The sequence below is a fragment of the Equus caballus genome, chromosome 6 (assembly GCF_041296265.1).
Source record: "Equus caballus isolate H_3958 breed thoroughbred chromosome 6, TB-T2T, whole genome shotgun sequence".
In the NCBI taxonomy this organism is placed as follows: domain Eukaryota; kingdom Metazoa; phylum Chordata; class Mammalia; order Perissodactyla; family Equidae; genus Equus; species Equus caballus.
In genome coordinates this window covers 42,167,423-42,179,762 of record NC_091689.1, presented here as the reverse complement: position 1 = coordinate 42,179,762, position 12,340 = coordinate 42,167,423, and the positions used below count along the sequence as shown (strand labels likewise).

Genomic DNA, 12,340 nt, shown 5'->3' with positions numbered 1-12,340 from the left:
AAACAACAAAACATTAGTATCCCAAGGGCAAATACCTTAAGTTCCAAATAATCTTCAGTACCTGTTCATCTAGTCTTTATGATGGGCATTCCTTCAAGATGTGTCTCTAGAATGTGTTCCACCCAACTATACTTAGTGTAAATGTCTGACCCAGAAACAGTAAATTGGGAAGAGAAAAGTAGCCATATAATTGACTGGTTAGGGGCCTTTTGCTCTGCACAGTCCATCCTGGTATTGAAAAGTCAAATGGTCTAAGAAAGTCTGTTCAAATCTCATAGATAAATGGGTTGCAGAAATGGAACACTGTAGAATTTTCAATTGCAATCTGTATCAAACAATACAGAAGCAACTCATCTGTCTTCCAAAAGAGCTTTAGCCATCTAACCTTACTTAAGTGGGAAGGAGGTTAAAATAAACACCTTCAGAAGATCACTGTCCTCTGTCACCATATGTCATCAAATGCTGACCTCCAAAGCCAATTTGAGGATCTTACACGTAAGCAAATAAATCCTTGCAAGAAGAAACAAAGGTCTCAGTACATCAACCAAAAATCTCTCACCCCTTTTTAAAACTTAAACGCTTCTTTAACAGCTTGGTAAATGTAGGACTGGGGGAATATTGCTGTTGGGGCATTACATTTGGTAGAAGCAGAGGTTATCTTGACAAGTTAATTTTTTAACTTCTTTTTGCCAAAAAAGATATAGTTCTGCATAGCTGTAGAACTAATGTGGCCTGACCACATTTCTGACGGTTTTTGGTAGGACTCCTTGCCAAAGTACAGAGGTTGTATTTGGACAAAAGACATAACTTATGGATCCTGTAAGGCATCCTCTTTCTACTTGGCAAGTGTCCCTCTTCCCTCCTGAGATTAGGCAGTGGCAGTTCTGCCTTGTGGGAAATGCAGTTTCTTTTCTAAGTGGCCTACCCAAGTTAGATAGGGGAGAAAAGGAAAAGATAAGGGCATTTCCCACATGATTGACGTGGTTAAATGTGCCCCAGAGAGGCCGAAGTGATTTTTTTATGCATAGATTTGGGACCTATGCTAGTTGGGCAGTTGCATGGACTTTCACATACTAAGCTGTATTGTTTTTTGGGTTTTTTTAAGCAGTTCTCTTTGGCTGGGAAAAAAGGACCGACATCTTGGCCATTGCATGGAATGAATTTTTATCCTGGAAAAAAATTTCAAATTCCATCATTTTTTAAGTTTTCAATTGGACTTTGAAAAATTACATATTGCAAAACTATCATTTTTAAATCAATTCACTCTTAAGCATGAAATTCATTTAAATCAGTTTGAAATTCATCTTTCATCAAGAACAGAGATCTAAAGTCAATTTTTTCATTCCCAGTCATACTGTAGTGAGCTAGTCTCCTTCTAAATTTTATTTTACTATAAGAAATTTGGTCTTTCCATTACTACCATTTATCACATTGTCCCATTCCTCAGTGGTCATACTCTTTTATGCCAGCTTTCCAATCCAAACAGTAATTAATATCAGCTCTTTCAGCCTTGCAACCCAGATGCGATGGCAACTATACACAGACACACACACACACAGAATGGTTATTAAATTGCACAAACCCAATGGAACTCCCCAAAGTGACTTTTTATCAATGTGTCTGTAAAAGAAGATAGAGAAAGCCAAGCTTTAAAAAAAAAAAGGAAAAGGAAATAGGGCTGCATTGTGTGGAGGCATGAGGGATGTGGTAATAGAACCGTGACTAGACAGTTCAGTTATTGAACTGCAAAACATACTGGCATTTAAGGAAATAATTGCCTTTAAATTTCCTTTAAAGATTGCGCTTTGAAATTCTTTCTAAATTTTCTACAGTGAGTATGCATTTATGATCAGAAATAAAATAAGTTCTTTTTGAGAGATTGGTGTTGTTTGTGAAAAACTATCCAACTTCCACACTCTCCAAATCCTCTGCTTTCTTGAAATAATCTGTTCCTTCTGTGATTGGCAGTGTTGATATGCCTATCAGACGTAGGAAATGCCAGCACAGAACTGGCACCATGAGCCTGCTGACTAGGAGTCTCTTATAGAGCCCGAGAGCTTTCCACACCAGCACCCAAGAGTTTAACCTTTATCCTTATAGAATTCTGTGTGATGGGCATGTTTAAAAAGTAAAAATAATGCTAAATTGATTCACTTTCTCTGATCTATCTAGCAGGCTCCAACTTCTGTGTTATATTATACTATATAGCCCTAAACTCTGAACTCTGATCTATTTAGTAATCTAAAGGTTGTTTTAGCTGCTAAACCCTGGCTCTTCCCTCTCAGTTATTTCATGAAAATAGTATTGGAAACAAAGGAAATGTGGTATATTTATAAAGCAACTGTTAAAAGCCATATTTTCCAGGAATATGTGATGTTGTGAATAGTGCTCACAATATAACATTAAATGGGTAAACAGTGTATCAAGCAAAACGTGAAGTATGATACCATGAAAAGTAGATTTATATAAGTTTATAAAAAGACTTGGAAGAAAATCGCAAAAATGTTGTAAATGGACTTACAGGCTTTTTTATTTCTTTTGTACCTCTTTTCCCAAGTAAAATGTGTATTGATTTCGTAATAAAAAACATAAAACTTTACTCACTTTTTAAAAAACTCTTAAAAAGAAATAAAGGAAAGCCACAGGAACAGTCCTGTGAGGAGGCCAGGGAGGAATCAGTGTCGTGTTGAAAGTAATACCAAGCCTTGTTGCTGTTGACTTGAAGATTATTGAGCTCCTTATTTGTGAGGTAGGTCATAGGTGTGCTATTGATGAAAAATGCCAGACTAGTGACATGCGACAGGTGCAAACCTCTGCCTTGTAAGCCCTGGGAACATTTGAGAATCGCCAGCGTCTTGGCAGGGTTTTGCGACTCTCACAGCTGCTGTGTGTCAAGCAGATGCTGCTCTAACATTTCAGTGTTCTAAGATGTGAGAGCTGGCCCAGCTCTTCCTAAACACCCCCAACTTTGACCAAGTACTGAGTACCTGGCCAGAGTATTGTCATGAGAGCTGTCTAACAAAATTCTGGGGCAGAAGTCATCTGTCATTTAATGTGCTTCCAAATGGAGTCAAAAGGATAGTTAGTCATCCAGGGTAAAGGGGATAAAAAAAAAATACAGGACAGGACTGTTATTCAAGAAAAATATAGAACCAATGTAACAACTGAGAGAATTTCAGAGAGTCCCTTGCTGTGGGTCAGGTGTTTGGTGTTATAGAAGGGTTTATCAATCACTGTTTAAAAAGAATATCGGATAGCTTCTGTGAAATGAAGGAGGGGAGCTTAAGCCAGGATTAGGCAGACTCAGTAATGAGTTCACTCATCACATCTCTTGGCCAAGAAAAACATGCACCTTCTCCAGAGACAGAATTCTTCTTCCATTCCAGGAGGTAGAGGAACACATGAAGTGTGTGTTGTCCAGGCTTTCAGGTGAGCACATTTCACTAGCAATTTTCTGTAACCTACTCATAAATAAATGGAATGGGAAACTGTGAGGTAACTTGGAGTCTCTCTGTATCGGGAATGTCATTGCTATCAATACAAGTTAGTCCTGTCCTTAATCCCCTGCCTAAATACGGAAGTCTCAGTCTAGGTTGATATATGGAGCCAACATTCGCTACCCATCTCCCAGAATGGTGGGTGGATGTGACAGTGTAAATGTGCAAGTGTGTGGAACTGTTTCTTTTTATAATCCTGAAGATTTCAATAGTGATTAGCAGAGCTTTAGTCTTTAGTCAGTTTTCTTTAACTTGGGAGGCATAAAGATATTTGAACTTCTCATTTCAGATTGACCTTTACTTTCCTCATTTTTCTCACCTCAGATCATCCAGTCCCTCTTAGAACTTGACCAAAATAGAAGCAAATTAAAGTTGTATATTGGACACCTGACAGCCCTCTGCCATGACCGAGACCCCCTGATCCTTCGTGGACTCACTCCACCAGCTTCCTACAACTTGGACGATGACCAGGCAGCTTGGGAGAATGAGCTGCAGAAGATGACCCAGGAACAGGTAAGTCTCTCACTTGAACTTCGACAAAATCTTACTAAAATTCATCTACTTTCAGGCTGATGCAATAGGAACTACCTTGGGGAAGTCAGCGTTCAGATTCAAGATTCTCAGCAATGATTAGTTCTGCAACAGATGCTGGGAGTTACCATTTGAAGGAGGTCCCACTGTATTCTTCCCTAAGTGTAACTTGCTCAAGTATCAGAAAGGGCTGTTTTACAAGGGAGAGGGTTAAGGACAATCTGTTAACATGCCACACGTTATTTCATAGAAGTGATGGCTACTCATAATTATGGCCACTGAAGGAAAATCTGAGTTAAGGATATTTGGATGGGGGATTCTTGACAAGTCGGTAGCATATATCTTCAGTTTTCTCTGGGAAACTGTGGGTTACAACATACTAAATTTTTAAGTAAAAGAACCACTAGATGAGTTAATTTAGGTCCCTCCCCCCAACATGCTACATTTTCTGTTTACCGTTGCCTGTGAAAATCCAATGATTTTTTTTTTCATGTTGTGACTTTTTCTATTTCAATAAAGAAATGAGAAGGCTGGTCTAGAGACAAAAACCATGAATAAAGGAAACAAAGAAAGAACGGGATGAGGTTAGGAATAGAGAGGAGACATGGAAAGTGAAGGAAAGAAAAATTGAATAAACACTGAGAAATAGAAATAGATAAAGAAAAGTAGAGCAGTTTTAAAACAATAATTCTAAGCTCCTTTTGTTCCTAGCATACAGATAAGGGTTGATGATATCTTTAGCCCCTTACAGACTATGATCTAAGTCTTAGACTGTGCTCTAAGCCAACCAAAAGACTTAAATGCACAGGTGGTGTAAATTTACTAAAAGTCTTCATCAGAATTTTTAAGCAATACACTATTTTCCAGCTAAATACTTCCTATTTGATAAACATGATTTGTTTATTCCTAAGGTGTGAAGGAAAATTGTGTTAAATACAAAACTTCCCATGGTGTGATATTAGAGATGGTGATAACAATCCACAGGTCAAGAAATGTGAACTGGAATCTTAGAGCTGCACTTACTTCCCCATGATTAGATATTGCCTGGTAATAGACGTGTTTAACAGCCTAATTAGTTACCCACCTTATTTATTTGAAGCAAAAAGGTAGGGCCTATTTCTCAAATTTAGCATGTTGCCATAGAAATTTTAATTTCTTTCTTCTTGAAAGAAGAAAAAATTTAAAGGACAGAATTAAGTTGAATTCCTAATAGCTCCTTTTGATATTAATGACCGTGTAGTAGAATGCAACTGAAAGCCCTTTGGAAACAGAGCACATGGCTAGTTAATCTTGGAAGCTTTTACTTCAAAATTTTGCGTAAAAACATTGCTTCTTAAAGCAGTAACATGGCAATGTATCACAGCTTAATGGCATTCAGTTATTTCTTTGTAAAACAGCTTGTCTTTGAAATGGAAAATAGTATTTTTGCTTAGTCTAGTTTTTCAAATATGCCTGAGTGGACTTACCTCAGTCTTTCCAAGGGAAAAAAATTACCTGCAGGGTGAGACCAAGAAAGAAAATTTCAAACTAAGAATTTTTTTGGAAGGTTTTGAGTGAATGAAAGTAGGAATTCGTTATTAGACTTGCCATTGCACATTATATTACAATCAAGCTACTGTAATCATCAAAATAATTTTGCTCACATACATGAATTCTGTTAATATTGTCACATTTCCCCTTGATTGAGAATGTGCTTCAGTTACTGAAGTTACTGCTTAAGGTGTGTGAAATTGTATCTTCAGCAGTATTTCTTGGGAAGTAGTTGACTTAGATCATCTATCGAGGAATATAGAAACTAACACCACCTTCTGTAAGCTTCTCCATAAATGCTAAAGATTTGTGGAGAAACCAACCGATTTTCTGCCACCTCACCCCAAGTAAGAATTTAAAGGAATAATGCTGGCTATTGAAAAAGATGACCTCTAATAACAAAATGATTTGTTTATGAAAGTATTGTCATCAAAGTTTAACTTTAGTTTCTGAAACCCAAGAAACATAAGATATTAATCACTTCCAGATATGCATACTGGTTTATTTTGTGTGTGTGTGTTGTTATGTTTTTGTTTGGGGGATGTAGAGCCTTCTGCAACTGACATTTGCGTTATTCACCTCTGTACGTCCAGTGCATTTCACTGCCACCATGCTCCCCACAATAGCACCCCCATGAGGACAGGACAGGAGCCTTATCTATCTTTTTCAATGCTGTATCCTCTGTACTAAGAACAATGCTTAGCATATAGTATCCACTCAATAAATATTTGTTGAATGAATAAGAGGAGAGAGGAAAACAAGAGAAGGCAGACAGGATAAAGTCCTTATTCCTTATCATGTCACACAAGGCCTTTTTTCATTTGGCCTAATTATTAAATGCATGTCTCTTCTTACCCTATCCTTGAAGCATATCCAACCACTTACATTTTTTTAAACTGTTAAACTACTTACAGTTTTCATACTTCTGTCTTTTTGCTCATACTGATCCTTCTGCCTGATATGCCCTTCCCTACCTTGTCTCCCCAAGGAATACCTAAATAGGAATCTGAGTTTTTAAACTCAGCTCAGACATCATTTCTTCTATGCATTCTTTCCTGAAACTCCAGGCGGAATGTGCCACTCCCTCTTGAGGGCTTCTGTCGTACCTGTAAACACTTACACTTCCTTGTTTTCATATCTGTCTTCCCATTCTAGGCTTTCTGTCTGTTGAGGACATGAACCATATTATTTCCATCTTAAAATTAGCACCACATGATGTGCATGGTACTTGCTCAGTAACTTAAATGAGCACGTGAATTCTAGTGAGTTCTGCATAGTTTATTATATTGTATTTCATATTTGTGATCCTTATTTCTCCAACTAGATTGTAAGTTTCTTCACTGCCAGAACCATGTCTTTTATTTCTAGCATAGTACTATACATGTAGAGAATGCTTAGTATATAATTAGCCGATTAGTTATTGGTGACCCGAGGCAGTTTCCTCAGTGCCATTTAGTAGCTTTGGATAATCTGATTATTGATGTCATGGCGCTATAATCTGCAGCTGCCTGGCCTATGGAAATATAACCTTATATCTGAAGGTTTTCCAGAATTGTTCTGTTTCCTTTGTCCTCTTAGAGGTTGGCTACCATACCAACTAAATTTATGGATTTGTTTATTTTTCTTACCTTATTAGTTTCTCCTTTATGTATCTTGAAGCTCTATTATTGAGTGCATACGCATTAAGGATTGTTATGTCTTCTTGATGAATTGGCTCTTTTATCATTATGTAATGTCTCTCTTCATAGCTGGTAATATTCCATGCTCTGAAGTCTGCTTTGTCTGATACTAACATAAGCACTCCAGCTTTCTTTAGGTTAGTGAGTTCATGATAAATCTTTTTCCATATGTTTATATTTAAAGTGAGTTTCTTATAGACAGCATATATCCACCAGCCCACAGAGCACAGGTCTAGGGGACAAGGCTGTCTCTTCTTTCTTGGTTCCAGAGGGCAGGGCTACCTCCTCAGTTTCAAGGGCCAGGCTGCCACCCAGGACCAGAGAGATGGAGCTGCCACCCCAGTGGGCATGGAGGACAGAGCACCCAGCCAAAGAGGGTTATTCTCAAGCTGTAAAATCTAATGTAACTTGCCCTGCTAGACGTTGGACTTGCTTGGGACCCATGATCTCTTTCTCTTCTTTCCAATTTCTCCCTTTTGGAATGGAAATGTCTTGCCTATGCCTCTCCCACCATTGTATTTTGGAAGTAGACAACTTGTCTAGTTTCAACAAGTTCACATCTAGAGAGGAATTTTGCCTCATGATGAATCATACCTTGAGTCTCACCCACACTTGAGTTAGATGAGATTTAGATGAGATTTGAGATTTAGAGTTGATGCTGAAATGAGTTAAGACTTTTGAGTTGTTGGGATGGGGGTGAATATGTTTTGCATGTAAGATGGATGTGAATTTTGGGGGTACAGAGGATGGATTGTTATGGGCTAAATTGTGCCCCCTGCCCTCAAATTCATATTTTGAAGTCCAAACTCCAAGAGTATGACTATATTTGAGTGTAGGGCCTTTAAAGAGGTAATTAAGATAAAATGAGGCTGATAGGGTGAGCCCTAATCCATTCTGACTGGTGTCCCTATAAGAAGAGGAGATTTGGACATGCAGAGACCCAGCATGGATAGTGTGCTCACAGAGAAAAACCATGTGAGGACATAGCAAGAAGTGACCATCTCTAAGCCAAGGAGAGAGGCCTCAGAAGAAACAAACCCTGCCGACACCTTGATCTTGGACTTCTAACTTCCAGAACGATAAGAAAATAAATTTGTATTGTTAAGCCAACCCAGTCTGTGGTATTTTGTATGATAGCCCAGCAAACTAATATACCCTCTTTTTGGAAGATATTCTTCTATAGAATTCTAGGTTGGCAGTTTATTTTGGTTTTGTTTTTTAATACTTTAGAGATACTGTTCCATTTTCTTCTGGCTTCCATAGTTTCTGTTCAAGAGTCTGCTATAGTCGCTTTTTGTTCCTCTGTCATATTTCTTTTTCACTGCTTTCAAGATTTTCTTCTTCTGTTTTCAACTATTTGAAACTAATGTGCCTACTTCTGTTTTTCTGTATATTTCCTGTTTGGGCTAAAATCCTGTTTGGGATCTCTGAGTCTCTCAGATCTGTTTTGTTGACTTTCATTAATTTTGGAAAACTCTTGGCCATTATGTCTTCAAATAGCTCTTTTGCCCCTTTCTCTCTCCTCCTTCTATAACTACAATTACGTATTTGTTAGATCATTTAATTTTGTCCCAACATCTCTTGGATGTCTGTTTTGTTTTGTTTTTTGGTTTTTTCACGTTATGTTTGGAGATTCCTACTATCAGTTTAGATAGTTTCTATTGATCTGTCTTCAAATTCACTTGCTTTTTTTGTCTGTCTCATAATTTTTTATTAAACAGCAAATATTATATATGAAAGAACAGTAGAAACTGAAGTAAATAATATTTATGTCTGGAAATAGGCATTCCTCTTCTTCTGTCAGGCCGTTAGCATTGGGAGCTGAGTCAAATAAGTCAGTGACTGAGCTAGATTTGAGTTTATTTTTGCTATAGTTATCTTCATTGTAACACAGGCTTTAAATTTTCCATTGGTACATTGCCACTGTCCTACATTTAATGTAAGTTCTAGAGTGCCGATTTTTCTCAGTTTTCCTACTTTGCTCTCAGCTTTCAGTATGTCCTTTGTGCCTGCACCACAGAGGGCTCTGTCTTCGTGCTCTAGCCCTTCTCCAAGTGTCAGGCTGCTCTTTCTTGTTACTCAGTGCTCATGGTTGGAGCAGGGCAGGTTTCTTCATTCTCCTGCTCCAGCTTCAGTCTTAGGCAACCTCAGTCTCAGTCTTCCTGCCCCACCCCTAGTAACAGACAACTTTCCCTACTCTTCAGTACAGGGTCTAGACTGCAGGTAGATTTCCTGCCCTTTCCCCAATAGCAGCAGGCTTCTGCGTTGAATCAGTTTAGAATTTGGGGGCCTAGTGAACTTCCTGTCTCTTCTCTAGTGACAGCTTACCTTGTCAATGCAAGAGATAGGCATTTCTTGTCAATGCAGGGTCAGGCTCTAGGCACTGAAGGGTTCTTGCCTCTCCCTGGCACATAGTTTTTGCAGGTGGGTTTTGTCTGACCTTCCTCACATGGCAGCCATTACCACGTGTGCTCAAACAGGGCCTAGAGCGTGGATATCTTTCTCCTATGGTAGTACCCCTGCTCTACCCTCAAACCCTGCCAGGCCCCGCACACCTGCACCATAGAGGGAGGGCCCCCTCAGGTTTCCTGCTGAGCTCCTGATCTTTCTAACATACAGTGAAGGCCAATAGAATAAGAAGTAAAGTCTTATCATTGTATCAGAATTCCATAATGGTCCCTTTAGAAAATACGATGATCGATGTCATTTTATTCCTGGTGCTATAAAATTGACCAAACTGAGATTGACTTACTGCAATAAAATATTCCATTTTTGAAAGTTAAAAGATTACTTAGACCCATAGAACTATTAAGATTTTTTTTTCAACCTATCAAACTTCCTGTGGTAGCTTGATGATCATTATAGAATAGCTAGATGGCAGAATGTGATGAATTCCTTTCTAGGCTCTGCCTTGAATCTGTTCATAGCAATGACTTTTAATTTTTTTTTTTTTTTTAAAGATTGGCACCTGAGCTAACAACTGTTGCCAATCTTTTTTTTTTTTTTTTTTATGTTTTTTCTGCCTTATCTACCCAAATCCCCCTGGTACATAGTTGTATATCTTAGTTGCATGTCCTTCTAGTTGTGTCACGTGGGACGCTGCCTCACCGTGGCCTGATGAACAGTGCCATGTCTGTGCCCAGGATTTGAACCAACGAAACACTGGGCCACCTGCAGCAGAGCATGCGAACTTAACCACTCGGCCACGGGGCCAGCCCCAGTGACTTTTAATTTTTGAGTTTTCTAAGTCTGTCCCCAAATTTTATACTCTTTGGAGTTTTCTTTGGGTGCAGTGTATTAGTTTTTATTGGATTGAATTAGGTAGATTGGTGCATGGATGACAGGCAGGCATATGTACAGTAGTGTCATGTGCTGCTGCTGTCGGCTTCAGTGTAGTGTGGGAATTAAGGGCACATGTTTTAGAGTCAGATGGACTTAGATTTGCATTGTTTTACCTTCACTGCCTATCTATCTGAGCTTAGTTTTCTTAACATCTCTACCTATTCCTTTGTCGTTCAATGTACATAATGTTGTTATGAGAACTATAATGCATGATAGTTGTTATTGTTATTACCATCATCATTATTGTAAGTTAATGTTTTACTAAGAATCAGCCTGATGACCCCCCATATCAACTTTGGAATTTTCTCTTTTTCTGGAATCTTGAGCATAAAAAATTCTGACCCTACATCTCTAGTCATATATGGGCTTTCTTAATCTCAAGCTTCCTGTTATTCTATATCCATGTTATGATCCAAGAGAAAAGTCTTAAATATATATATTTTAGGAGTCACAAAAATTTTTTGTAGAGGTTTCCATAAGAGGGTTTCTTCTGTGAAAACATACAGTTGCCATTTTTTTGTATGTATGGGTGGGGTTTTTTTGGGGGGGGGGTTGTTTTTTGTGTTGGTTTGAGGAAGATTAGCCCTGAGCTAACATCTCCTGCCAATCCTTCTCTTTTTGCTGAAGAAGACTGGCCCTGAGCTAACGTCCGTGCCCATCTTCCTCCACTTTACATGTGGGATGCCTGCCACAGCATGGCTTGCCAAGGGGTGCCATGTCCTCACCCAGGATCTGAACCGGCAAACCCCGGGCCGCCAAAACGGAACATGCGCACTTAACTGCTGTGCCACCAGGCTGGCCCTAGTTTTTTTTTTTTTAATTGGTAACATTGGTTTATAAACAGTTGCCATTTTTTACATAATATATATTTAGTTCCAATTTTGGTCCCTAGGTTCTTTTCTTTTTGGTATGTGGTTGTGCCAAATTATTTTTAATGAAAATTTCAAGCATTCAGAGAAAGTATAGAGATTAATATGACATCACCTTTGTACTCAGAATTAACAAACATTACTTTGTTATAGCTACTTTAGATTTTTTTTTTTTTTTTTTGAGCAAGATTAGCCATCCACCACCAATCCTCCTCTTTTTGCTGAGGAAGACTGGCCCTGAGCTAACATCCATGCCCATCTTCCTCTACTTTATATGTGGGACACCAGCCACAGCATGGCTTGATAAGCTGTGTGTAGGTCCACACCTGGGATCCGAACCAGTGAACTGCAGGCCACTGAAGCAGGGTGCACGAACTTAACCACTACGACACCGGGCTGGCCCCTCAGATTTTTTCTTAACACTAAATATAGTTCAAGTCTTCTTCATACCTCTTCTCAGTTGCATTTTTCTCTTTCTGTCTGCAGTGGCAACCACTGTCCTAAATTGATGTGCATTTTCACGGTCCATATTTTTACCCTTTTAATACACTTACTTGTTTCTATAAACAATATGCAGTGTTGTTTAGTGTGATATAAATTTGAAATAAATGCTACCATACTACTCTGGCTATCTTTCTGTTCATTGTTGTTTACTGAACCCAGGCCCTCTGGTCACTTGGTATTGGAAGAAGAGACGTTGACATTTTTCAGATAAGTGTAAATCTTATACCATTGTATGTATGATTCTGGGGCACTAAAAACACTTTCTTTGAAAAAATAGATTGAGGTAGTGTCAAAGTAGAATGCTCTTATGGTAAAAAGTGGGTAGCACTAAGAAAAAATGTTTACTAAGTTCAGTTTCAGATTTAAACGGCTTCTCTGTTTATTTTAG

The 12,340-nt window shown here is 38.5% G+C and overlaps 1 protein-coding gene across 22 annotated transcripts in view; it reads left to right on the top strand.

Annotated features, from left to right (window-relative positions):
- The window catches only part of ERC1 (ELKS/RAB6-interacting/CAST family member 1), a 516,922-nt gene that overhangs the window by 468,592 nt on the left and 35,990 nt on the right, over positions 1 to 12,340 (top strand). For all 22 annotated transcript variants that reach the window (XR_011439909.1, XR_011439905.1, XR_011439904.1 and 19 more), the window contains one exon: positions 3,822 to 4,010. Coding sequence is in view for 15 of the 22 variants with exons in the window: in XM_070270826.1 (XP_070126927.1) it covers positions 3,822 to 4,010 (189 nt within the window). In the remaining 7 variants the exon portion in view is untranslated. The remainder of the gene's footprint in view (positions 1 to 3,821; positions 4,011 to 12,340) is intronic.